Source organism: Tiliqua scincoides, chromosome 5, assembly GCF_035046505.1.
Source record: "Tiliqua scincoides isolate rTilSci1 chromosome 5, rTilSci1.hap2, whole genome shotgun sequence".
In the NCBI taxonomy this organism is placed as follows: Eukaryota; Metazoa; Chordata; class Lepidosauria; order Squamata; family Scincidae; genus Tiliqua; species Tiliqua scincoides.
In genome coordinates this window covers 82871262-82898395 of record NC_089825.1, presented here as the reverse complement: position 1 = coordinate 82898395, position 27134 = coordinate 82871262, and the positions used below count along the sequence as shown (strand labels likewise).

Sequence of the window (27134 nt, the reverse complement as noted above, 5' to 3'; positions counted from 1 at the left end):
TCCCAATCTCACTTACATAAGGAATAGCTGGCTGCAGTTATTTGAAGTGAAAGGATGGGACTTTGTATCATTTCTCTATTCCTAGGGTTTGATTAATTTGGGGTTAATGATGTACAAGCTGAAAGCTGCCATTTCAGTGTAATTCATACATAACATTTTTTTATTTGTTTTAGTTGTGCACCTAAGGCTGCAATCCTTAGCTGAAACGCTCCAAATGTTCTAGCCATTCATTGTAGGGAAGTTGCTCTAACCCAGCGATTTTCAATCTTTTTCATCTTGTGTCACACTGACAAGGCACTAAAATTGTCAAGGAACACCATCAGGTTTTTGACAATTGACAAGGCACATCTTGCTGCTGGGGGGGGCTCACTTCCCTATTGGCTCTACTAATAAATGATCTTCCCCTGAATTCCTGTGGCACACTAGTTGAAAATGGCTGCTCTAACCCCTTGCTAATCTTAGTGTTTCTTTTTTGCCTGTTTTCCAGCTCTGTGACATCCTTTTTGAGAGAAGGCGTTCAGAGCTGGACTCTGCACTCCAAATGTAGCTGCACCACACTTGTACCGTATTATAGTATTGGCAGTTTTATTTTCATTCTCTTTCCTAATGATCTGTAGCATGAAATTTGCCTTATGTACAGCTGCCTTACATTGACATGGCATTTCATTGAACTATTCACCGTGATAGTATGATTTCTTTTCTGGCTAGTCACTGCCACTTCAGATCTCATCAATGTATATGTGAAGTTAGTTTTGCCTCAATGTGCATCACTTATTTACATTGTACCACATTTGCCATTTTGTTGCCCATTCACTCAGTTTGAAGAGATAAGTTTGGAGCACTTCCCTGCTGTCTTGAATTTTTATCATCCTGAATAATTTTGTGTCATTGGCCACAATGACGACTTGGCCACCTTACTTCTCTCACCTGACTCTGGAACTTTTATGAACAAGTGACATAGCATTGATCCCTAATACCGATTCAAAGGCGGTAGAATACATAACTCCCTAATCCCATGTACAGTGGTGCCTCGCATAACGAAATTAATCTGTTCCGCGACTCCTTTCGTTATGCGAGTTTTTCGTTTTCGAAGCGCGTTTTCCCATAGGAATGCATTGAAATTTAATTAATGCGTTCCTATGGGCAAGAAAAGTCAGAACAAAGTCAAATTTGGTTTACAAAGTGTTTATTAAGTGCTCTTTAAAGGCATACATACTGTACAGAGGATTTCAAAAACGGGGGGATGCTGAGTGGGGAGCTTGAAGGCTGTAATCCTGTGCACACTTTCCTGGGAGTAAGCACAATGGGACTTACTTCTGAGGAGACACGCACAGGATTGTGCTCTAAGCTGGGGAGGACAGAGCAGCTGCACTCAATTGCTTGCTTTTGCTGTGATCATGGGGGGAAATGTGAAGGAAATGGGGCAGTGAGAGGGTGAATGAGCGATGGGGGGATGCTGAGTGGGGAGTTTGAAGGCTGTAATCCTGTGCACACTTTCCTGGGAGCAAGCACAATGGGATTTACTTACATAAACTGACATCCTCCCCTGACATCATCCTCCTAGTAAGATCCTCCCCTTATTAGGGTGAACAGGATCATAAAGTGACATGAAGATCCGCCCCTTACTAGGGTGAACGGGATCATAAAGTGACATGAAGATCCGCCCCTTACTAGGGTGAACGGGATCATAAAGTGACATGAAGATCCGCCCCTTACTAGGGTGGATGGGATCATAAAGTGACATGAAGATCTGCCCCTTACTAGGGTGGACGGGATCATAAAGTGACATGAAGATCGCCCCTTACTAGGGTGAACGGGATCATAAAGTGACATGAAGATCCGCCCCTTACTAGGGTGGATGGGATCATAAACAGACATGAAGATCCCCCCCTTAAGACAAACCAAAACAAAACAAAACAAAAAAATTCGTTACGCGAAGCATAAGTCAAAAATTCGTTGTGCGAGTTACCAAACTTCGCACAATGCTTTCGTTCTGTGGATTTTTTGCTGTGCGGGGCATTCGTTATGCGAGGTACCACTGTACAAGTTTTCTGGGGTGTGAGACATGAAGTTCAAAAAAAGTTTGGTTATATTCAAATAACAAAATAGCAATAGCAATGTATTTCAAGAACATTTTCAAGAAAAGTATGTCTTCGGCATTCATACCGTTTAATGATATGCAGTCATAATCACTCGGTGTGCAAGGGTAGTGAACTGGCTAGAAAGAGAGGTGCTTCTGAGAAATAATTATACTTTGTCTGAAATGGAGGGCTTTGCATGTGGGAGAGTACTTCCATCCTTCCCTTCCCTAATTGGGATAGTGTCCCTACGCTGCCTACTTTTCAAATGTAGTGTTGGTTCTTGAGGCAAGCAGCTTATTAACAGTCAAATGTCAAATGAGATGGGGCCAGCATGGTACGTACTGCAGGGCACAGAATGGTGGGCTTGGGTATAAGAGACTCTAATTCAGATTCTTGCCCAACCACAAACCACTGAGTTGCGTGACACTGAGATTACCGCGTCTCAGTCTAACAAATGTAGGAATTTTGAAGCCTTCTCTGTGCCAAAATTTATTATGGATTTGTTTATGGACAACCAACTGAATGGAGTGGTAAGCTCTTGACAGTGCTGCAGAGTGGAGCTGTGGGGTCACGTTTTCTCTTTCTTTCAGGATAGGAACATGATGAAAGTGGTCAACCTCAAACAGGCCATCCTCCAGGCTTGGAAGGAGAGGTGGAGTGATTACCAGTGGGCTGTAAACATGAAGAAATTCTTTCCGAAGGGAACTACATGGGACATCCTGAACCTAGCAGGTCTGGGTAACTGTTTGTGCTGCTTATAAATGTTCTGTTGTGAGTTATTTCTTAACTGCGTGACCTCTGAATAACACATTGTAGTGGCTTTCATTGTTACAATATACCACATTAGCACATGACTGCTATTTGGCTCTTGAAACTACTGATGAACTCTTTAGCCTTCATGGTGGCTTCCAGTTCCTCATGGTTCTGTGTTAAATCAGGTTTAGTGACTGCAGGAAGGTCCAACAGTGGTTTGTGTATGAAATATCCAAGTGGGGCAGCAGATTCAGAGCAACTACTACTTTCCTTCTGAAAAGAAATTGTCCTTGTGTTGTGGTCATCTTTCTGTTCTTTGGCAAGTAGATAGCTATGAAGTATGAAACAGATAAATAAAAAGAGTTGGGTATTGTGAACTTTCAAAGTGTCCTTTCTTTACCCTGCACACCATGCTAAGGGATAACGGTTTTACTTGGTGTCTACTGGATATTGGGTCAGACTAGCAGGCAGTAGGAATGGCTGAATCCGAATTTGGATGGAGTTGTATATCCTGGTGCTAGAAAAGGGAATTAGTTAGCTACACTGAAGGACCGTGCAATTGAATTTTATGGATTTGTCAATTGTTTTATATGTTCTGATAACTTTACGAGAAAGGCGGGCAGGGTAAGAACAGCTCCTTGGTTTTCTGGGGAGCTGTGAACAATGAAGCGGCAGGGCAGATGTCTAGAGCGATGCTGGCGAAAGACTTGTGCTGAGTCTGACCGCAAAGAGGCCAGAGTCCATCTCAGAGCCTATTCCAGGGTGGCAGCGGCAGCAAAAAGATCATATTTTTCTGCCGCCATCACGTCTGCGGAGAACCACCCAGCTGAGCTCTTCTGTGTGGTGTGTGGTCTACTCCAACTTGCCCCCCCTACTGATGGTAAGGAGCACACGGAGGCTCGCTGTGATGAGTTTGCTAAGCACTTCGCGGACAAAGTCGATCATATCCGGCATGACTTGGACGCCACATTAGCAGTACCTAGTGCTGTCCCTGAAGTATCTGTCTATCCCAGTGTTTCTCAAACTGTGGGTCGGAACCCACTAGGTGGGTTGAGAGCCAATTTCGGGTGGGTCCCCATTCATTTCAATATTTTCTTTTTAGTGTATTAGACTGGTATGTGACTGCATTTGGGGAAATGTTACAGACCTGTACTTTTAAAAAGCTACTATTTATATTCTATTAACAATGATAGTAAATGGGACTCACTCCTGGGTAAGTGTGGGTAGGATTGCAGCCTAGGATTGTTAAAATTTTTCCTGCTTGATGATGTCACTTCCGGCCATGACAACACTTCCGGTGGGTCCTGACAGATTCTCATTCTAAAAAGTGGGTCCCAGTGCTAAATGTGTGAGAACCACTGGTCTGTCCTATCTTGTGGGATTCTTTCCAGCTTGTGGAACCTGAGGATGTGGACAGGATTCTCTGGAGTGAGAGACCATCTTTTTGCCCCCTTGACACTTGCCCAGCATGGATCTGCCCGGGGGGGGGATGGACGAGTGGACAGGGAGGGTGGTGAATTCTTCTCTGAGGGAGGGAGTACTACCTCCGACCTTGAAGCAGGCAGTGGTTCTCCCCCTCCTGAAGAAACCCTCCCTAGATCCTACTGACTTGAACAACTTCTGGCTAATATTCCATTTCTGGGCAAGGTGATTGAACAGGTGGTGGCATCCCAGCTCCCGAGGGCCTTGGATGAAGCTGATTATCTGGATCCTTTTCAGTCTGGCTTCAGGCCAGGGTTTGGGACAGAGACTGCCTTGGTTGCCTTGGTGGATGACCTGCGTTGGGGAATGGACAGAGGGAGTGCATTCCTATTAGTCCTGCTGGACCTCTCAGCGGCCATCGACCATGGTGACCTTCTGGGCCGGTTGGCTGAGTTGGAGCTTGGAGGCACTGTCCTGCAGTGGTTCTGCTCCTTCCTGGCAGACAGATCCCAGAAGGTGGTGCTGGGGGATGCTTGTTCGGCATCCTGGCCTCTTAGGTGTGGGGTACTGCAAGGCTCCGTTCTGTCCTCCATGCTGTTCAACATCTACATGAAGCCGCTGGGTCATCCAGAGATTTGGGGTAGGGTGCCATCAATATGCTGATGACAGCCAGCTCTTTCTCTCCTTTCCTCCTGATTCCAAGGAGGTAGTCAAAGTTCTGGAAGCTATCCGGAGGTTGTTAGGAGCTGGATATGGGCAAAGAAGCTGAAATTGAATCCTGATAAGACAGAGGTTCTCCTGGTCTGGAAGTTCAAGACTCAAGTATTGGACTATTATCCTGTTCTAAATGGGGTTGCACTCCCTCTGAAGGAACAGGTTTGCAGCTTGGGCGTGATCCTGGATCCGCAGCTGCTTCTGGATTCCCAGGTAGCAGCTGTGGCCAGGGGAGCCTTTGCTCAGCTTCGGCTGATTCACCAGGTGCGACCATACCTGAGTCGCTCAAACCTGGCTACGGTGACCCATACTCTAGTGACATCCAGATTAGTCTACTGCAACATGCTTTATGTGGGGCTGCCTCTGAAGATGGTTTGGAAACTGCAGTTAGTGCAGAACACGGCTGCCTGTGTGGTTGCTGGGGCTTGTCGGTTTGACTCAGTCGGGCCACTGCTTCGGCGGCTACACTGGCTGCCAGTTCGTTTCTGGGCTGAATTCAAAGTGCTAGTTTTGACATTTAAAGCCCTACGCGGCTCGGGTCCAGGGTATTTGAGGGACCGCCTCCTTCCATACAATCCGGCCCGTCCTCTCAGGTCATCAGAGGGGACCCTTCTGAATGTGCCATCATCAGTGGAGGTGAAGGGGATGGTGGCAAGAAAGAGGGCCTTCTTGGTGGTGGCTCCCCGTTTGTGGAACTCCCTTCCCCTAGAGCTGAGAACAGCTCCCTCTCTAGAGTCCTTTCGGCGGGGGCTTAAGACCTTTTTATTTACAAAAAACCTTTTAATGCTGACACAAGGGGGCATGGCCTTTTCGTCCTCTTTTTTGGGGGGGGGACACCAATTGTTTTGTTTGTGTGTATTGTTTTTGAATGATTTGTATATTTTTCATGGTTTTCATATTTTAATTGTTAGCTGCCTTGAGTGCTCCTTTCTGGAGCGGAAAGGCGGAATATAAATAAATAAATTAAATAAATAAATATTAGAAATTTCTCAACTTGTACTCCAACCTACAGCAAATAATACTATTTTCCTGTGTCCCCCCTCCAGGCTATCTACTCTGGAATTACTATTGCTTCTTTGTTCTGCACTTACAGTCAATAATATTTGACATTACTTTTGCACAATCATTTTGAGGATGCATGCAAAGAATTTACCAGAAAATGGATAAAGATGCATTTCTTTTTTAGTGGACATATGGTCTGCAGTAAGTGTGAGATGGACAAACTACCACTTGGTGCCTGTCCTTAAACAATTGCAGATCTCTTGACTAAGATATGCAACTTGTCCCTCAAAACGGCCACGGTGCCAGAAGATTGGAGGATAGCAAATGTCACGCCTATCTTTAAAAAGGGAAAGAGGGGGGACCCAGGAAACTATAGGCCGGTCAGCCTAACATCTATACCGGGTAAGATGGTGGAATGCCTCATCAAAGATAGGATCTCAAAACACATAGACGAACAGGCCTTGCTGAGGGAAAGTCAGCATGGCTTCTGTAAAGGTAAGTCTTGCCTCACGAACCTTTTAGAATTCTTTGAAAAGGTCAACAGGCATGTGAATGTGGGAGAACCCATGGACATTATATATCTGGACTTTCAGAAGGCGTTTGACACGGTCCCTCACTAAAGGCTAATGAAAAAACTCCACAGTCAGGGAATTAGAGGACAGGTCCTCTCGTGGATTGAGAACTGGTTGAAGGCCAGAAAACAGAGAATGGGTGTCAATGGGCAATTTTCACAATGGAGAGAAGTGAAAAGTGGTGTGCCCCAAGGATCTGTTCTGGGACCTGTGCTTTTCAACCTCTTCATAAATGACCTGGAGACAGGGTTGAGCAGTGAGGTTGCAAAGTTTGCAGATGTCACCAAACTTTTCCGAGTGGTGAAGACCAGAAGTGATTGTGAGGAGCTCCGGAAGGATCTCTCCAGACTGGCAGAATGGGCAGTAAAATGGCAGATGCACTTCAATGTCAGTAAGTGTAAAGTCATGCACATTACGGCAAAAAATCAAAACTTTAGATCAGGGGTGCTCACACTTTTTTGGCTCGAGAGCTACTTTGAAACCCAGCAAGGCCCAGAGATCTACCAGGGGGGAAGGAAGCGTCTGACAGACACCCCCTTTAATGTATGGAGCCCCTGCTGGAGTCTAGTCAGTTTCGTCAGTTTTGTTGCTGCATGCCTGAAGAGCAGCTAAAGTGTCAGTTTCAGTGTCAGTTTAGCTAAATATGTCAGTTTTGTGTAGTCACTAGACGAAACTGACATATTAACAGTTTGGAGAGACAGGGCTCCCTGATCAACTCATTTTGCCTCGCGATCTACCGGTAGATCATGATCCACCTATTGAGCACCCCTGCTTTAGATATAGGCTGATGGGTTCTGAGCTGTCTGTGACAGATCAGGAGAGAGATCTTGGGGTGGTGGTGGACAGGTCGATGAAAGTGTCGACCCAATGTGCGGCGGCAGTGAAGAAGGCCAATTCTATGCTTGGGATAATTAGGAAGGGTATTGAGAACAAAACGGCTAATATTATAATGCCGTTGTACAAATCTATGGTAAGGCCACACCTGGAGTATTGTGTCCAGTTCTGGTTGCCGCATCTCAAAAAAGACATAGTGGAAATGGAAAAGGTGCAAAAGAGAGCGACTAAGATGATTACGGGGCTGGGGCACCTTCCTTATGAGGAAAGGCTACGTCTTTTGGGCCTCTTCAGCCTAGAAAAGAGACGCCTGAGGGGGGACATGATTGAGACATACAAAATTATGCAGGGAATGGACAGAGTGGATAGGGAGATGCTCTTTACACTCTCACATAACACCAGAACCAGGGGACATCCACTAAAATTGAGTGTTGGGAGAGTTAGAACAGACAAAAGAAAACATTTCTTTACTCAGTGTGTGGTCAGTCTGTGGAACTCCTTGCCACAGGATGTGGTGATGGCGTCTAGCCTGGACACCTTTAAAAGGGGATTAGACAAGTTTCTGGAGGAAAAATTCATTACGGGGTACAAGCCATGATGTGTATGCGCAACCTCCTGATTTTAGAAATGGGCTACGTCAGAATGCCAGGTGCAAGGGAGGGCACCAGGATGAGGTCTCTTGTTATCTGGTGTGCTCCCTGGGGCATTTGGTGGGCCGCTGTGAGATACAGGAAGCTGGACTAGATGGGCCTATGGCCTGATCCAGTGGGGCTGTTCTTGTGTTCTTATGTTCTTAATTTCGTTTATCATTTACTATTACAAAATAGTGACCAAAATAGAATCAAAATATGTTATAATGGATACCTTTCATTCTCAACCTTATTGGTTAAAATTAGTTCTTGCATATTACAGTAGGTTCCTGCCAGTTGGTCAGCTAAAGATTTATCTGATTGTTTAAAATGGGGCTCGGCCTGGCTTGTTAGTGGCCAATGAATGTTTTGTTAACATTTTCTGTTTCTGGTCAGTGGTTTACAAGCTATGATGCCTGCAGGTTTAATTCACTGCTGGTTGTTTGCTTTGAGGTGTGTGTGTTTAACTAGTCACATTGTGGCTTTGGAAGTGATTTTTGAAACTGATCGTATAGTGTTGCACTGTCTTAATTTGACTTGAAAATGTTATGATACTTTAATGATTGCCTGTTCTGTAAGTCACATTATGGCTATACATCATGGGGGAAAGAAATATATGAGTGAAATTAAAGAACGCAGCCCTAATAATTAAAGATCCCACTTTTACTGTAAGTGTGAATTGCAAGATGGTCTGGGTGGGTGAGGAGAGCCACACTTTTACCACCCTGATTGTGAGTTACTGTTAGGGATACTGATTGTGAGTAATCTAGTTAGGCTTACTGTGTGTTAAAGGGAAAAGTAACACCCATGAAGTGACTGTGAGTACATGTCATCTGAGTGTTCAGGCAAGAGGGGAAGGAATGGTCTTCTGTGAATCTAATTATTTCATTTTTTTTTTGTTCTTGGAACAGCACCCTTTGAAATATTTTGGTCATTGAATTTTGTTCTGTTGTTCCAAAATGCATAATGTGCTGCTCTCAAGGAAAGCTGACAGCCCAGTCCTATTAAGACAGTGTGCAGATGCTGCATGAATGCCACTGTGATGTCCATCATATCCTAAGCTCATGCCATGTCAGTGCAGTGCACTCAGTAACACCGGTGCAACTCTTCCCAGCAATTCTAACAGCATTTATGGAAAACTTGACATGGCCCATTATGCACAGAACAGCACCCTGATGTTGACATGATGTCCGTGTATGTTGTCTGGTGTGTTGTCTAAGGAGCCAGTCACCACATCCACACAGCCCCAATGCCAGTTGCCTGAGAAGTACCTCCAGGGTGAATGGGGTAGGGGCAGGCGCACAGGGCCAGTGAGCAGCCATTGCTGGGGGGGGGGGGAATGACCCCTGATAGCCACTGGGAATAAACAGCATATCAATAGGCATGTCTGCAAACCATGGGGGGGGCACCCTAGGACGCCACACGCATGCACCAGGCACATACATGATATGATACAGGTTGAGTGTCCCTTGGGACTAGAAGGTGTCTGGATTTTAGATTTTTCTGGATTTTGGAATAATTGCGTAAATATAATAAGAAATGCTTCCTTTTGCTCTTTTCACTGTTATCCAGGTGGTTGTCTGACATTTTTCAACAATATCTGTACAGGTTCTCACCACAGAGTAGAGAACACACGAGCTGTACCTACACTGTACCTGGGATGAGCTCTTTTAGTTTTGACACTACAGAAGGCACTACACAAGTGCCTTCCATAGGGCAGGCCAGTGAACATGGTCAAATGCAGATTTGCAGTTCATGAAGACAATGATGGTTCAATTTCCACATCTGATCCTTTCCGACACCAATTGACAAAAGGCAAATATTTGATCAGTGCAGCCCTGATGTGGCCTGAATCCTGCTTGCTCTTTTCAGCTGGTTTGTTCCCAATGGGTTTTAAGGCGGCAGTCCTCTCCACACTTACCTGGGAGTAAGTCCCCTTATCCCATGCACACAAACACACGCATCCAAGGAATATCTTTTTGATCACAGCAGAGGAAGGGCTAAAAGATAGCTCTCTTGGAAGAGGGCTGTCATGTACAAACAAAAACACCCAATAACATTGTATACAGAGTTCCAGGTTGCACTGTAGGCATGTCTATGGCTACAAAAGTAAATAGGTTTAAAATCTCTTAATCTGTCATGGCTCCTAAGTAGGGGACGCTGCAAAATGCGTAGTTCTCTATAGGGTAGTGTTTCTTTAACAAAGCAGTGAATTTTTTCGCAAAACTCTAACTCCCAAGGTTCCTTAGGAGTCACAAAGAGAGTTAAACTGGTTTAATATGTCAGTGTGAATGTACCTTTAGACCACTTGGAGCCTCATAATATTCCCCTCAAGATTCTGAGGCATAGGTAGACAATGTCTGTAGGTTATCATTTTCTTTTCTTTTTTTCCATTGATCATGGACTAGAAATTTGTTCTATAGCAGAATATGAATGTGATTGTTGGAATTCTGTGTATGTTGCTGAATTCTGTATTATCATAGTCTGGTAGCTTTCAGGGTTCCACTTTCCTTTGGCCCTTGTTTGCATACCTCTTCTTTTTCTGTGTACTTACTAGATAATCTTATTTTAAAAACAATATGACACTTTTATGGTAATTTTAGTATCATTTCTTGCATGGTACAAGCTGTGGAATTTTAAGTTTGCTCAGCATTTTTTTTAAAGCCATAAAGCTTTTAAAGCAAGGATCTGCTCTGTTTAATTTAGTAACATACCATGTGGATTAATGAATGGAGATAAACAACAGTGATCATTATTAATACTCTTGCGTGACTGCTGGAGTTTCCCAGACGAGCTTCAGAGGAATTTTTTTTTTTTTTACTCTTAACTTAGATGTGACTGCTTTGTCTGCATAGGTTATAAGCAACAATTCACTCTGCAAAGGGCCTGAATAATTGCGATGGACTTTTGAATATGTTTTGTTGGTAGGCGCACAAGTTGGTAGGGGAATAATCCTGGAGTTGACATGAATAACTCTCAAGGGCAAGAGGGATTTGGACTGCTTTAAATAAATGTGGGACATGAGGACTTGGACTGCTTTTGACTTCTAGAGAAAGGCCTTGATGATGTCATTAATATCTGCAGTGGATGAACCATCACTGGTGACAGCTATGGAAAGCTGTAGTAGATTGAACTCTTCAGATCATGGGGGTGGGGGAGGAAAGACGTCTCTTGCAGGGCCTCTATTGCCATTTGAGGTCTACCTTGTGGAAACCTGCGGGAGGGCCTTCTCAGTGGCCCTGTTGAATTTCCTCCTGTGCAAGGTGCAAACAACTCCCTCCCTACCATTGTTTTGGGCAAGACTGTAAGCTTTCTTAGCATGTCAGCAGACTTGCTCTGACCTCCTCCGGTATGTTGGGGCTGCTCAATTTTCTTCTCCCCCCCTTCTTCTTGTGTTTCAATTTGGTTTTACTTTTGTGTTTGTGTCAACATTGCAGCATGTTGTAAATTTTTATGGGAAGCCACCTTGAGTCCAGTAGGAGAAAGGTGGGATATAAATCTTTAATTTTAAATAAAATAAACTGAGAGTAGGCACAGCGTGTTTTAGGACATCTGCAGAAAGGACACATAGTGAAGGCTATAGGAAATTGACTCTGTTGAGTGGGCCCTGTAGCCTTAAAAGTCTTAAAATGCCAACCTTAAAAGTGCACGTGTATCTTGGTAGTAGCTGTTGCTTGAGGCAAACCCCTTCTTCCAAATGGGATAGCGATGAGAAGCAAAGAAAGGGATGGGATTATAGGTAGCCTGAGTCCTTGCTGAAGACAGCACAGCTGGTTAGGCCAGTGGCGTGGAAGCAGTTAGTAGCCTAAAGGTAGGTCTACTTGATAGTTCCTGAGGTATAACTGGAAAGAATATCGGTTGTTACTGTCTGGGGCAGAGACAGTTTGTAGTGGTAGTTGCAGTGATTAATTTATAGAGCACCTAAAGTTGCATTAGATTTTAATTTCTTTGAAGATCACACAGAATTTTTTAGTTACTTTAATAATAAATAAATCCAACCTTTGGACAGGTTGTGGATGTTGATGGGTGTGTGTGTTTGATGCTGGCGGGTGAATGACCCACTCTTGCAATGGGAGTCTGGCCTTTTTTGGTCTCGTTTATAAAGGATGTGCGTGAGAGGAATAATTCAAACAAAGTCTGCAAAATAGGAGGCTGTCTTGAAGGATCCCCTCTCTCCGCCTTCTGTGTTCGTCTGTAGTAATTCAAACGGTCAATTAAAAGCTTGACTGAGCAGCTAGGACATACACTGCCCCTTCCCATCTTGCCAGATCTGACATGTTGGCAAGCTGCCAGTCAGAGGCGCATGCCAGCAGTTAGTGTGCGTGTTCTGCTGAGAGATCCTGTGTACCATCCTCAAAAATCCCCCTTTCCCTGCCATCCCATTACCTCGGTCCAAGAAAGCATCGGCGCACGCCACTGGTTAGCAAAAGCGATGTCTGAGATGAGTGTGGCACACGTGTCCTGTTCCATCTGAGGCTAAGAAGGTCAGGCAGGGGTCATGTGCATTGATTGCGCTGAATTCGGGCGCATGGGGAGGGAGTGGTGGTGTCCATTTCCTACTCGGAATTCCTTGTGGAATGGTGAACTAGCTATATTCTTCCTTGAATTATTTACTCCTCTTACGCTGTCAGAGAATGCAGAATTTAGGAGCTTAGCAATTCTTGAGAGTGCTCCAAATTTTGCGTGAGACCTTTGTAAGTCCTGTGATGATCTTCCTTGCTCTTTCTGAGAGTGTGTACATTTCCTAAATTGACTCGCTCACTTTTTTTCAAATACTTGCAGAAGCACTTCTTGAACAAGCCATGATCGGCCCGTCACCAAACCCACTGATCCTGTCGTACCTGAAATATGCTATCAGCTCCCAGGTAATAATCCATGGTTGGCCCCTTCATCTTCAGAGGACTAGTGGGATGAATGATTCTTTTCAATTACTGAATTTATGTATCCTTAAAATAAAATTCTGACAGAACCAAGACTCTGAACCTCAGCAACTTCCAGTATAATTTTTCTGCTCCTTTCCTCTAGAATTGGCCTTTACTTTCCTGATATACTTGATTGGCCTGTGTAGTTTCTCTTACTTCACATAATTCTTCAGTTTTTAACTCTTTTGCATAATTTGTTCTGCTTTTACTAAGTCATGGAGAAGGGCAGGGAGCTAGTTGGGGCTCAGATGATATTGGCAGATGTAGGAAACTTAAAAAAAAAAATTAAAAGCTGTGATTCTTAGAAAGTAGGAATACTGCTCCCAATACATACTCTAGGCTTCTATAGAATCACAGAAAATGCATGGTTCTGGATTTTGCATGGGGTTTTGTTGTTGTTGTTGTGGAGTTACTTAAAGGCTGTGACGAACTTTTGAGATGGGCCCATTACTTTGATTAGAAATCAAAGTCCTGTAAATGCATGTTTAATAGCATTATTACTAAGGAACTGATAACTTTTGGGCCTGGTGCTGGTGGTATGCTTGTACCAGTCAGTGCTGGGCCTCAGTGCCAGAAGAGGACACTGTAGGACCAGCCAGCAGTAAGTTCCGCTGCCACCTTGCAAGGTATTTCAGGGTGGAGGAGGGCAGGGAGGAGGGTGGAACTGGGCAGGGGGAGGGGAAGATTGGTTCTGGGAGCGGGGGTAGAGATAGCGGCAGCCTCTCCCTCTGTATCCTGTCCTCCCTCCCAGGCTGGGCAACCCAACACAGGGCTTCTCAACTCTGTGCCTGCTCAAAGGTGGGTGCAGAGCTGAGGAGGGCTATTGGCACCATGGCAGCTTTACCCAGGGAAAGGGGGCAAATGCTCCCCTTGAGGAGACTCCCAGCGCTAGCCTGGAGCCCATAGGATCCAGCAGCAGCCCTTTTGACACCACTGGAGCCCTGGGCACCGGCTGGATAGGATTGGGCTGTAAATCTCTATCAGCACAATCTTAGGCATGTCTATTCAGAAGCAAATCCATTTATTTCCACTGAATGTATAGGATTGTGGCCTGTTACCTTGAAAGATAATTTTTTGTTTAACTTTCACCAGGTGGTTGGTGTTGATAGTATCATTATGATATATTGTGTGACTTGTTCCCAAAGCAAGGAAGACTATTGAGATTTTCTTTTCCCTTCCCAGATTGCTGGGTTGTGTGCATGTGAGATTCTTGCAAGATCTTGTCGCAGAAAGAAGCTTTTTGGTTGCTTTTTCAAATCTCCTTTTCCTTCTCTAGTTGCTCACTCTGAAGTTGATGTGAAGCAAATATACCGTCACCTAAAAATGTCTGTTTAAATTTGTGCCAGACCAGTGCTTGAGCAACAAGCTGCATCGCTGTTAAGTGACCTTGTCGCCCCCCTTGGCGGTTGGGCTTGTTTGTGGGTTGTTTTTTGTTTTGTTTAAATGTTAGCTTTGGTTAGTAACATTTTCTCTCTTTTTCTTGGTTTATAGATGGTATCGTATTCTACTGTTCTGATGGCCATCAGCAAGGTAGCATTTGAACATTTGTCTGTACTCTTTGCCCAAACAATGATCATCGGTTTCTTTCCTGATACGTACAGAAGAGACCAATTTTGTATATTGTGGGAGCCTCTTCGCAGAGCTTGACACCCAGTTTTCTAATGTATAGGCTGCAGCTTTTGTAAACTTAGGAAAACCCTTGATATTAACCCAATCCAATGGCACATTTGTAGCTCTCATGGTTCCCCCCCCCCCCCGCAACACTGAATGTAGAAGCCTGAAACTATCTGAATATGTAGACTGGCAGGTTTCGCTAAACAAAAACTGAAGGCTTGCGAGGAGGGTGGGATTCTATTCGTTTCTCAGCCTTATCACTCTTCCCTGCCTGAATTTACAGACCCATTTCTTTCTTGAGCATGTTCCCTTCTTTCTCAGTCTTTCCCAAGAACAATATATTTACATCATAATTCAGTAAAAAAATCAAAAGAAAACCAGCAACATAAGAATATGCCCCATGTGACTTGGAAAGAGGAGACTTCTCAAGACCTTGCTTATGCTGGGGTAGGAAAAGGGTCCACCTTTTCTGTGAAGCCTTTGGCCTCATGTCTTAGTCATTCCTACTGTCATGAAGCGTACACTCCTTTGCATGTCTACCCAGAAGCAAGTCCCATTGCAGCTGAAACTTGACACATGCAACTGAAGCAGTCACATATACTTACCCTACTGATCCATGCCTCTTTTATCTCTTTAGTGTCAATATCGACACTGTAAACTCCTCAGGACAGGGAACTGTCTTCTCACCACACACAGTTCTGGAGCTGTATTTATAATAAGCCTCTGTTGTGAACTTGCATGGGCACCCAGCTCTTCAGAACTGCAGTCATTGTGTTTTCTCTTTGCTGGTTGACTTCCATTAAAAATGTCAGGAGCTGAATTTAGAGCTTCCTATGCAAAGTGTCTGTCTGTCTAAACTAAAACTTTGTACTGCTCGGTTTCACATTCTCTTGCCTAAATGTAAGCTGGGTGGAAGCTGGCATGCACAGGTCAGCAAAAATTCCAAAAGGTGCGATTGGAAAAATGAAGAATGAAATAATTTTCCTCCAGCATTTCTGTTCAGAGTTTTCTTTGGCACTTCCTAAAGAATTTGCTAACTGGGCCTAGTTCAAAATGTATATGTGGGGGGCGGGGGCGCTTTATACAGCACTGTTCACAGTGCTCATCCTTCTCCTACATTTTCTCCATTTTGTACTCCATAATTACTTCTAGATGTCATGACTTCAGAACCAGGGTGAAACGCAGTGTAGGCGAGACAGAAGTGCAGTTCACTGGACTTGGGTGGGTAGTGTTCTGCCAACCCAATTAAGCTGATCTGCCATTGGGGAAAAACAGAGCAAGACCTCTGTCTGAAACACTGGAGAGCTACTGCCTGTAGTTAGTGTGTAGATAATATTGAACTAGATGGATGAGGGGCCAAACGTGATAGACAGCAGCTTCATGTGTTCAAGTTTTAAAGATCTTCCTTATTGACAGATCCTGCTTGCTGCTTGTCTTAGACTGATTTTTTTTTTCTTTTGTTGAAAGTCACTGGGTATTTATTTCAATAGGAAAGCAGCCTAGAAATATTTTTAAAGAAATACATAGAATAAATAAGCTGTAGATCTTGAACTTGGTAACTTAAATTCCAGCTTAGCCATGGTCTGAAAGTTCAGTCAAACATTCAGTCATAGTATGGTAACTGGACCATACCATTTTAGATTACAGGCAGGGAACAAAAGCTCTGTTATGTGTAGGAAGCTAGCTAGCATATTGGGAAGAGAGGTCTTAAACTAGCTCCCTCCTCAATTTCTATGTGCAGTGATTTTTAAACAAATATGTGAGGTAGCCTTTGTGATATGGCCCTGGAAGAATTCCTGCACGTGATTTTTCTGAACATGGGAGATCAGCTCACGAGTGGTAAGGCAGAATATGAGATGCAAATTGAGTGCCAGCAGATAGAAGGACTGGCATAATGTAGTGAGCTGCTATTCAGGGAGTTTCTTTTTGACTCTCATTGCTGACATGAATTTTTACTGGGTGGCCTTAGGCCAGCCACCCCCTCTCAGACTCTGTCTTCTCTGTCTGTAGTATGGAGACGATGACCTTAACTTCTAGGATTGTGTAAGGAGTACGGTACATATGAAGCACTTTCCACATTTAGGAAGTGCTATACAAAGAGGCCTCCAAACTTTAGCCCACAGGCAGGATCTGGTGCTTCCAATAATCGAGCCCAGTTAGGCTGAGGCTGAAGCCTAACTGTTCCGGTGCAAAGCAACCTGTTTTTGTACTGTGAATTTGCAGAGCTTCGCATCTGCTGAAGATGATTCCACTGGGAGATTGGAGTGTGAAGCCTCCTGGGGTGATCGGCAGCGGAATTATCTCCCTGGTGTGAGGCTCTGCAAATTCCCGGCACAAAAATGACTCGCTTTGTGCTGTCACGATAAGGCTTTGGCACTGCCGTGCCTGAACGTGATCGTTGGGTGCGCCACAGGCTGCGGTTTGGTGACTGCTGTTGTATACAAATGCTCGTGTACTGTAAGGGTCTTCTGCTGAGACTAGTGAGATTTGGAATCTCTGCTCAGCCATAGTCCTGGGGCTGTTTAGAACGTGTTTTGTATCAATTCAGAAGGATCAGATGCTTGCCAATTTTAAGACAGTTTTGGTCTACAGAAATTTCTCCCTACCACCTACTACATTAGATTCCTGAAATTGTCATGTGCTTAATCATTCTGCAGTGCTGACATAGACCTGGTCTGATGCAGATGTCATATTTTCAGCCTCTTTACTGTGCTTGAGAGACCAGGAGTGTGCCTTCAGGCTTACAGGTTCCTTTTCTGATGCTCTAATTCCTCTTCTTTCAGCTCTAAGTACAGTTAGCGTGATGTCTGCACCAAGGTCAGCACTAACCACAAATAGCATTAAATAACAGTTTGAAACTTGGATTTGAAGCTTGTTTGCAGATCCATGCCCATGGGTCCTGTACCTGCGGATTTAACCAACCATGGATTGAAAATGTATTCAGAAAAAAATTCCACATGTCCTGCTACAGTCTCCAGCCATTTCACAGATCTCTCTCCAGCACTCCTGTCTTGTTCACAAGTTACACAATTTTATCCCATTTTATCTTCAGACTTGAGCATCTGTGTTTCTTGGTAACTGTGCATAGTTCAGGAACTAACCCCACTGCGGATACGGCAGTTAGCATTAACTTTAGTGCAGCAAACAGCGTTGGAAGGGGAAAATCTGATTGGGGCCCTAACTCTGAGCTGTGCTCCTGATCTCTTAATGTTTCCTTGGTTCTTAGCTAAGATTGCATGAGCCTTGGGGCCTAGATCCTCAGAGGTTATAAGATCCATGTCAGTTGAATATAATGAAAACAGCATTGACTGATATTAAAATTTGACAAGTTGCAGCTGATTCAAATGCCATATCAGATGTAGCTGTGGCTTCTTACATAAAAACTAAATCCACGTAGGATATTTGTCTGTGTGCAGCTCAAGTCCATGTTCTGCATGTTCTCTTATTTCTTTTGAGTCAAGCGTTTATTGAAGTTTTCCCTGTTTCAGTTTGATGACTTCTCCCGAGACCAATGTGTCCAGTCCTTGCTAGAAATCATGGATATGTTCTGCGACCGGCTCAGGTAGGGTAACAGTTAGCACCATTCGGTGTGTGCTGCATGGGTGGAAGGTAGGCCATGGGTTGCGTGACATTGAAATTGGCCCATTTCTGACATAAACAATGACTGATCGCCTGCAAACAGCTGGACGCAGCTTTTGGAAGAGCTGTGGCTTGGTGGTTGAGTGCATGTTTGCATGTAGAAAGTTCCAGCTTCGGTCTTTGCCCTTCCTGGAGATGTCCAAGAAAAAAACTCTTGTCTGAAACTCTGGAGAACTAGTCTGCCAGTCTGTGTTGACAGTACTGACTTAGATGAACTAATGGTCTGACACGGTATAAGGCAGCTTTCTATTATCAGTCCTGGAGATCAGGATGGAATGCTAGAGTAGAGGTGGTCTCTTGAGCATGGGGCCCAAGCCATTAAGGGCTTTGTGTCTTGAAATCCGCATATTGAAATGTGCTAGAAACCGATAGGGAACCCTAGAAAAACCCACATTTCTATCTACGATAATGGGCTTTTGTTTCAATTTGTTCATCAATCGCTTCCGCTGTTGGCTATAGCAACAGGTACTCTGTGTGTTCATGGGTGCACATGCGTATAAACAACATAGTGCATCTTGGGACTTGCGGGGGTGGGGGGGAGAAGAGTCCCTGAAATAAAAAGATGAGCACGTATCAGTGTGTGTTGCTTGTGCCTGTCTCGCTCAGTGACAGACTTTGCAAACGTTATCTTTGTGAACGTGAGGACTAGAAATCTTTTTAGTTGAAAAATTAACCTGTAACACTGGAATGGCCAGGAATCCTGATTCTGCCCCACGCACCACACAGACCTTCTTAGGTTCTGTAGCCTTACATGTAACTCGGTTATCTCTGGCCTTGTCATTTTATTTAAAAGTCAGATTTTTCTAACATCTGACAAAAATCTGTGGTTTTAGAACCTTAACTTTAGAGCTAACAGGTGAATATGTTTGTGGGGACTGAAATGGGGTGGGGAAGACAGGAACTCTCCCTTCCTTCCTGTAGGAAAATAGAAACAATGAATATTAATCTGTCACCAGAACACCGATAAACAGCTGTTCTCAGCCAGATACAAAGCCCACTACTTAATCCTCTTCCTTGTTAATTCAATCTTCTGGTTTTTAATTTGATCTAAACCCTTCAAGTCTGGGATTATTTGTGCTGTCTGCGGCAGCGCTTATCCTGTCAAAAGGGTTTCTTTCCCCAATCCTTGTTCGCTTTCCGAGCCAGACCATTTTAATCGCAGGCTTGGATAATTTTCCTTTCCCCTTTTTAATTTGTTTAAACAAAGGCAAGCACTGTGGTGGGCTGTGAATGCAACAGTGTACACAGCAGTGCCACAGGGTGCAAGCCCCAGATGCTTGATTTCTTCCAGTCATAGATTTTGGTCTCCCAGGCAGATAGGAGAAATCCTTCATTATCTTACCCCTCCTTGGGGTTTCTCTGAAACCCCATTCAGAAAGGAGTGAACAGAAATTGTTCTAGCCTTAGAAGGTTCAACATCAGCCATCCCTGGCTTTCTTTTCGTTTTGGGTACTGTTGTAATGGCAGTGAAGTTTCCCATTATCTTGTGCTTTAGAGTGTTGGGTTCACTCTACATACATTATTTCAGTAATCAGTGCAATCCTATAAGGAGGTGGGTTTTATAACCCTTTTATTGCTGGTTGGGGGGAGGTTGAGATGGTGGCTTGCCTAAGCTACCTGGAAGGGTCATAGTGCTAGTATTCAGCGTTGTACTGATTGGAGAGGTGGTGTAGCACCATGGCTAAGAGACCCAGTTGTGAATTGGGGCTTCTCTAGTTCAAATCTTGCCTCTGCCGTAGACTCTTAAGTAGTCTTTGGCAAGCCCCTCCCTTCCAGCTTCAGTCTTCTCCATCTGCAATATGGGGATAATAATATGGGCTGTTTATAAGGACAGTATCAAAGTAATGCACATGGAGCACACTTTGTGTGCAAGGAAAGTGGAACACAATTGCATGCCACCATTTTGGATTATACAGGATTCTTGCACAGTCCAGTTTGGTGGCACCCGTCTTCCCGGCTCTCCCAGGCGCCGCCATCTTGCATCATGTGACATATTACGCAGTCCAAGTTGGCGGCACCCAGGAGAGCCAGGAAGAAGAGGCCGCCGCAAAAGAAGGGCATTGTAGCCACGGTAAGTTTGGTAACTGCTGTTGCTAGAGATGGCACGTTGTGATCACATTTGTGTCTCTTTCTATAGCTGCCATGGCAAGGCAGAAGAATGCATTGGCCTTTGCCGTGCCTTGATGAGCGCCCTCAATTGGATGTTGCGTTGTGCAGCCTTCTATTCGGAGAAGCTGAAGGAGCCAGTGGAGCAGGGAGCCGCCGAGAACCAGCTCAAGATGTGCCTGGAGCGCCTGGCAAAGATGCTGGGCAACACCAAGAACCGGGCCCTGATCCACATAGCCAAGCTGGAAGAGACTCGTATGTAGCTGGTGCTCATAGATGGCAGAGAGGGAGGGAAAATGTCTGTTTCAGAGGAATGGCAGGGCTTAATTTGAGTCCAGATTTCCAGTGCCTTTGCTCATCACCTGCTCATGTGCCTTGATTGAAAATTATTGCTTAAGGACTCTTGTGGGGACAAGTGATACTGTATGAAGAGCCCCGTTTTGAGGCCTGAAGCTGTGCCACACATGCTTCCGGGGTCATTGATTCTTATTTTCTGCCGACATGGGATGGCGTTGCTGCTTCCTTTCCTGGCAAGTTCTCTGCCAGCTATTTCCCAAAATAACTAATCTTTGCAAAAACTCTTATGCTTTTTTTTTTCCCCTCCAAAGTGTCAAGATGGGAATAGCATACTTAAAGCAAGAAGTGTGATCACACTCTCTGGATAACTGTGGCTACGCCGAATCTTGATTACAAACCTCAATCTGCGTAGGGGCCATACTATAGATGCAGAACTTGTGTTTTGCATGTTGAAGGCCCTGGGTTTGGCTCCTGCTATGCCCCTTAAAGGATTTCACTGGTCTGGGAAAGACCTGCCAAAGGAGCACTACTAGTTGAGTGATGACAATTTTGGGCTTGATGGGAAAAGTGGTTTGAATCATTAGGCAGTTTTTTATATGCTGCTTGAGACCCAACTAACAAACCTACTTTTGTGCCTGCTGAGAGGTGAGGGTGTTGATGGGCTGAAGGCAGAAAATGTTTCCAGACCAGTCCAGTATTGTTTGTGGGTGCAAGCAACAATGCATGTATGTTGTGGTTATTGGACCTCATTTTTCCTCCCAGATTTCAGTCTGGGAGAGTTATTTGTAAATATTGGGGTGTGTGTGTGTGTGTGTGTGTGTGTGTGTGTGTGTGTGTGAAGTGGCTAAAGTGTTTTGCAAGGGAGCTGCTAGAAGAGAAATAGTCCAATAAACACATTATGCACATGGCTATGTTGGGGTTATTATCCTTACTTAAGACGAGTCTCAGTTGAATTTGTTGAACTGAGAAGCTTACCTGATTGACACTTCTCTGCCTTTCCTTCACCAGCTTCCTGGAGCACAGTTGAGCAGTCCCTTTCCAAACTGGGAGACAGCTTGGGGCATGTTGGCAACAACCAGCTGCGGAGCCAGGCGGAGGAGTGCATCAACCTTGTCAAGAGGTGGGCAAGCAGCACTTGGTGTGATGAATGGCCTGCCTCTCCTCCATGTGCAAATGAGAAAACTGGGCCTTAATATCTCTTTTTCCCTGACCTTCACAGTATCCCCACCATGCTCTCAGTCCATTCAGAACAGCTGAACAAAACTGGCTTTCCCACCATCCATGCTGTGGTACTGCTGGAGGGGACAATGAACCTGACTGGTGAGCCACAGCCATTGGTGGAACAGCTCATGATGGTCAAACGAATGCAGGTATGGCTGGACCAGGGAAGGGATGCTTGCTCTTGCTGTGTATCTGTCTCAGTGGTCTGTCCTAGACAAAACAGTCTGTTACATGGTCAAACTGTTCTACTTCAAACTTCAGGTGAAGGATTGAATATTTGAATATTTGAAGGATTGAATATTTGAATGAACAAACACCCAGTATCTAAATAACTAAGAACATAAAAAGAGCCTTGGTCAGGCCAAAGCCCATCAAGTCCAGTTTCCTGACTCTCATAGTGGCCCTTCACATGCCTCTGGGGGCACACAAGACAACAAGGTACCTATATCCTGTTGCTGTTTCCTTCCATCTGGCATTCAGACATAGGTTAAAACCCAGAAGTTACATACAGTTCTCATGACATGTAACCTATGATGGATTTGTCCATTTCACTTTTAAAAGGCATCTAAGCCAAGTGCCATCACAACGTCATGTGGCAAGGAGTTCCACATATTAATCATGCACTGGGTAACGAAAAACTTCTTTTGTCTGATCTTACTCTTCCCCCAAGTCAATTGAAGAGGATGACCCCTGATTCTGGTGTTGTATCTTGGTCACATCCCCCTCAGGTGTCTTTTTTCTGGACTGAAGAGCCCCAAGAAGCATGTCCAACTAGCATGTCCAAGAAAGGCTACGATAGAACTCTCCTCAGTGATGTGATGGTTTTGTATGTGTAGGACACTTTTATAGGGGGGAATATAAGTGAATGCTCACGTCTGAAGTCTGAGGGCGCAATCCTATCCAATTTTCCAGTGCCGGTGCAGCTGCAGCAATGGGGCATGCGCTGCATCCTGTGGTGAGGAGGCAGTCGCAGAGGCTTCCTCAGGGTAAGGGGACATTTGTTCCTTTGCCTTGGGGTTGCATTGTGGCTGCACTGGTGCTGGAAAATTGAATAGGATTGGGCACTGAGGTGGTACAGTCTAAGATCAGTTTTAGCATATGCAGAGCTGATAAATGTTAGAATTTATCAAGCATTGGGTATCTGCTGTCTTGAAATGAGGATTAAAACAATGGAAATGTAAAGGATGGCAGCACATAAGACTCCCAGAGTCTATCTGTTGCTGACTCTCAGTGTTGAATTTGAGTCTGCAGATAAGTAGAGTTGAGGTAGACCTGCCTTTTTCTGGCTAACTTCCTGTGCTTTGGGCTGTACACTGCTGTGGCAAACGTGGAGACTCAGAAGATGCTTTACTCCAAAGAGTATCCACCAGCATCATTTTGCACCCACCACTTGCTGCCTTTCCAAACCCATGGCAACGTGGGTGGCAATTCGGACCCATGTGTCCCCTATGTGCATTGCTGCCAGCATTTTTCCCCTTGGTGGCTGGCCTAGGGCTGATGCTGTCCACAGATAAAGACATCATTTTAGAATTCTTTTTAACCTAAGGGATGTTGTCATGAACCTGTTTGTCAGAACTTCAGCCTGCAAGGGTCCTGAACCCATGATGTCAGATGGGGAGTCCAGCCTGTGTACCACACCCAGCTCTGGCCAAGAGAGAGAAATGCAAGGAGGACCAGAAAGGAAGCTTAACTGCAGTGCAGTGCAGTGCAAATGCTGCTTTTCTGGTCAGGCTAGTTTGCAGTCCTGAGCCACTATTACTAGGGGGAAACTTCCCTTGCTGCTGTTTGCTGCCAGGCTCTGTCTTCACTTGACCCTGTTTCCACCCTTGACTTACAAGGTGCCAGGTCTGACTCTGTTAAATCAGAGCCATCCAACACCTGCAGGAGTTTTTCTAAGCTTCCTTCTTTCTCCTCTTTGCCAAACTGGGGCTGATCAGCAGAAACCGAGCTTCTAGCCCTTGCTCACTAGCATGAATTGGTGAGGGTGCAGCATTTCGAGGGAGAACAAGAGTCAATATTTTCTATGAACGGTTTGTGTCCAATTGGGTGGGACAGCTGGGTGGAGACTTCATGCCATGGATTTGCCACGCGTTTCGCACTCAGCCCATAGTGAAGAATATACCATTCTCTGTTTAAATGTATCTGGGTTAGTTCAACCTGGTCCCTCTCTGCCTTGTTTCTTTCACCAGCGCATCCCATCTCCTCTTTTCATCCTGGAAATCTGGAAGGCCTGCTTTGTTGGGCTGATTGAGTCTCCTGAAGGGACCGAGGAGCTAAAATGGACAGCCTTTACTTTCCTCAAGGTAAGGGACTGCTAGTTCTGTACAAGAGGGTGAGACAGTTCGGCTCCCCCTTAGCATTTGCATTTCTGGGATGGTTGAGAAATGGTGACTCAAAGCGATTGTGGGAGACTTGGTAATGAGTGGTCATTTCAGGGCCTACCCTGGCAAGCGTGTGGTGAAGCCCTTGGAACTGGTATCACTAGTATAGCCTTGGAAAGGGAGTTTCCACGGCTCTCTTCATCTCCTTGTTCCATGTTAATGACCTGAATGAGGGAAGAGGCTCCCATACATCCTTGCCTATCCCAGACTTTCCTTGTAAGTGTGGTTTTGTAGTAATTTCCTCCCCCCACCTCGTGTCGGGTTACCTCTTTTACCCCCAGGCATTGCACAGGCCTTATAGATTCTCCCAAAACACTCTGTGGTTTTCAGACTAGCTATGTATGGTTAGTTAGTATTCTTCTTGCTGCAACCCAGTCATGTCTGCTTGTTTGGCCATTGGCTTTAGTTCTACTTGCAGCTCCCCTCTCCCACTTGATTTTCGTGAGAGTGTGTCTCTCTCATAATAGTGAGGGATGACGCTGGAAACACGTAGCCAGTGTCTGGAGAATATTCAGACTGTTTTCTCAGTTTTTAGCAGAAGTTGTGATTAAGGGTTTGTTTTTGTATGCTTTTCCCTTGCTGGTGGCAAGGACTTCACGTTGAATTGGGATTAGTGGGTGAAGAATATCTCAAGAACCTGACTACTGAATGTGCAGTTCTTGCTTCTAAACCTTTGTTGGAGGCTGTTGATTCTTGGAAAAACTCCAGGGCTTGAACCAGGAACTGCACAGTCTGTCTGAGGCCTGGCATAATAAGATGCTTGGGACTTTGTGTGTTCAGGCCTCAGAGCCCCCTTTGGGGAGACAAGGGGTGTATAATGTTGATCTCTGCCATTGGCAGGCAGTATGAGACCTCTGGATTGACCAGGCCTGGTTTGAATATTAGGAGTCTGGCCTTCTGCCCTTGGCTTGTCCACAGAGCAGTATCTTCGGCCAGCTTCACTCCAGTTCCCAGTTCCAGCCACTGACCTCAGGGACCCTGGTTTGGAAAGCACACTCTTGATCTGACTGTAGTGAACGTTTCCCCTAGCCTAATCCTGACAGAGTTCTATGGTTCTAATCCTGACAGAGTTCTAACTCGCCCTATGGCTTAGAAATTTGCTTTAAAACCAAGTGGCGAAGAACCCCAAGATCCTTCAGAAGTTGTTAGATCTGTAGGCTTTTCTTCACATGCTGTGGTGTAAATGCTGTTGAGCCCATTCTTACCCTTCCCAATTGTGATTTCCCCCTTCTCATCAGATGTCCAGATCTGTTTCCTGGGTGGGTGCCTGATATCATTAGCTGCCACTTGAAGTGACCCAAAGCACACATGATTCTTCCCAAGCTCTTCTTGCATTCTTTCTTTCTGGTCTGTCATCTTTGGCAGAGCCTCGAGGAGTTTCTGCATTTAGCTGTATAATTTTTTTCTTTCTTTCTCTCTCTCTCTTTTTTTTGCAATGTAAACATAAGCCAGATGGCTCTGTCTTTCTTCTCCCTGGTTCTCTTGGTAAACACACTCTGACGCTGCTAGTTTCCCCAAATGAGACTCAACAAATTGCAATTTAGCATTCCCTGCCTGCTCAGTAAGTCTCCGTTCCAGCTTGAGTACATCATGTAACCCACCGTCCATGCAGAGGAGAATAAATTTAAGAAGTTTTAAGGGAGACAGACATGTGTGCACAAACCTAAACAGGCTGGAATGTTGTAGAACAAAGCAAAAGAATAATAAAATTGATAACCTCTGGAACTTACTGCCACATGATAGTGTGAAGTATCAGAAGTATTAGAAGTACCTAGTTGTGTCATTCCTATTCCAGTTCAGTGTGCAAAGTGCTTTAAACTTGCTATCTTCAAAAGCAAGGTTAGACTGAGAGAAGCAGTTTTGCCCAGTACCGTTCAGTCAGTTTCATAGCTGAGTTGAGATTGGAAACACAGGTTTCTCACCCTTCAGATTCAGTACTCTCCTCCATGCTGACTCGGTTTTGTGAGAGTTCTCCTTGTTTGTTGCTGGAAAAAGTTCGACTAATGTACAGCTTTGCCTCTTCTATGAATAGATGTCTGGAAAGCAACCAGCGGACAGTTTTTGAGCCCCTCAAGAGCTATTGGCTGTTTAATGCCACGGAACGTTCACGCATTCTTAACTGTTCAGGGTGAACATGTAATAGCAAATGGTTGAGAAACAAACAAAATTATTCTCCTTTGTGAAAGGAAGATAAATTAGTTTGTGGGGAAAACCCTCAAACAGAGCCTGGGGACAGCAGCAAGGAGGCTTGGTGGGGAAAAAGCTGGTAGAGAGGGATTGTTAAGGTGCAGTGGACATTGTATATCAAGGGGGCAGTACATTCAGTGAACTGAGAAGCAGAACCTGGTGGAAATGGATGAGACCAAGCAGCCTAAGGCAAGAGGAGAGACTGTCTAGTTGGCAAGAAGGGAATGTAAATGTCATGGAATTTGGGGGGGGGGTCCAGGACACATGAAACCAAGAGGATGGTAGACTTTGGGGTTAATGATTAGTTATTTAAATCATGAACCTCAGCTGCAGTCATTCACATGTTAGTGAGCTCCAGACTGTGCTGTTATAACACAACCTACATAGGGCTGTCCTTTGAAAAATATTTGGAAACCTCACTTTTATCTAAAATAAAGCCGTAGGACTTTGGGCCTGGCTGTGTAAAATATGTTGCTCTTGTGCTTTCTTATCTTCCTTGGTTGCCTGTGAAATTTCCAGGTTGAATTCAAGGTGTAGGCTTGTACCTTTTTAAAACTCTGCATGACTTGGGACCCCAGAGACTGCCTTTGCCCATATGTTTTCTCCTGAGCATTCCGTTCAGCGTAAGGAGGTCTCACTGTTCTTCTGCTGGCTGAAGCACAGTGGGAAAGTACAAGGTAACAGGGTCATTTTGGTCTTGACTCCAAGTCAAGGGCTTTGAGGGGGTCTGCTTGGCCCCATCCATTCCTTGTACTGCCCA

The 27134-nt window shown here is 44.8% G+C and overlaps 1 protein-coding gene across 4 annotated transcripts in view; it reads left to right on the top strand.

The window, feature by feature from the left end:
- The window catches only part of MED24 (mediator complex subunit 24), a 64438-nt gene that overhangs the window by 3385 nt on the left and 33919 nt on the right, over positions 1 to 27134 (top strand). For 3 of the 4 annotated variants that reach the window (XM_066627773.1, XM_066627772.1, XM_066627770.1), the window contains exons 2-9: positions 2672 to 2813; positions 12790 to 12872; positions 14421 to 14459; positions 18032 to 18105; positions 20320 to 20543; positions 21594 to 21705; positions 21805 to 21955; positions 23996 to 24109. In XM_066627773.1, coding sequence (XP_066483870.1) covers positions 2681 to 2813; positions 12790 to 12872; positions 14421 to 14459; positions 18032 to 18105; positions 20320 to 20543; positions 21594 to 21705; positions 21805 to 21955; positions 23996 to 24109 — 930 coding nt within the window. In that variant the 5' untranslated portion in view covers positions 2672 to 2680. The remainder of the gene's footprint in view (positions 1 to 2671; positions 2814 to 12789; positions 12873 to 14420; positions 14460 to 18031; positions 18106 to 20319; positions 20544 to 21593; positions 21706 to 21804; positions 21956 to 23995; positions 24110 to 27134) is intronic. The other variant, XM_066627771.1, reaches the window with a different exon arrangement.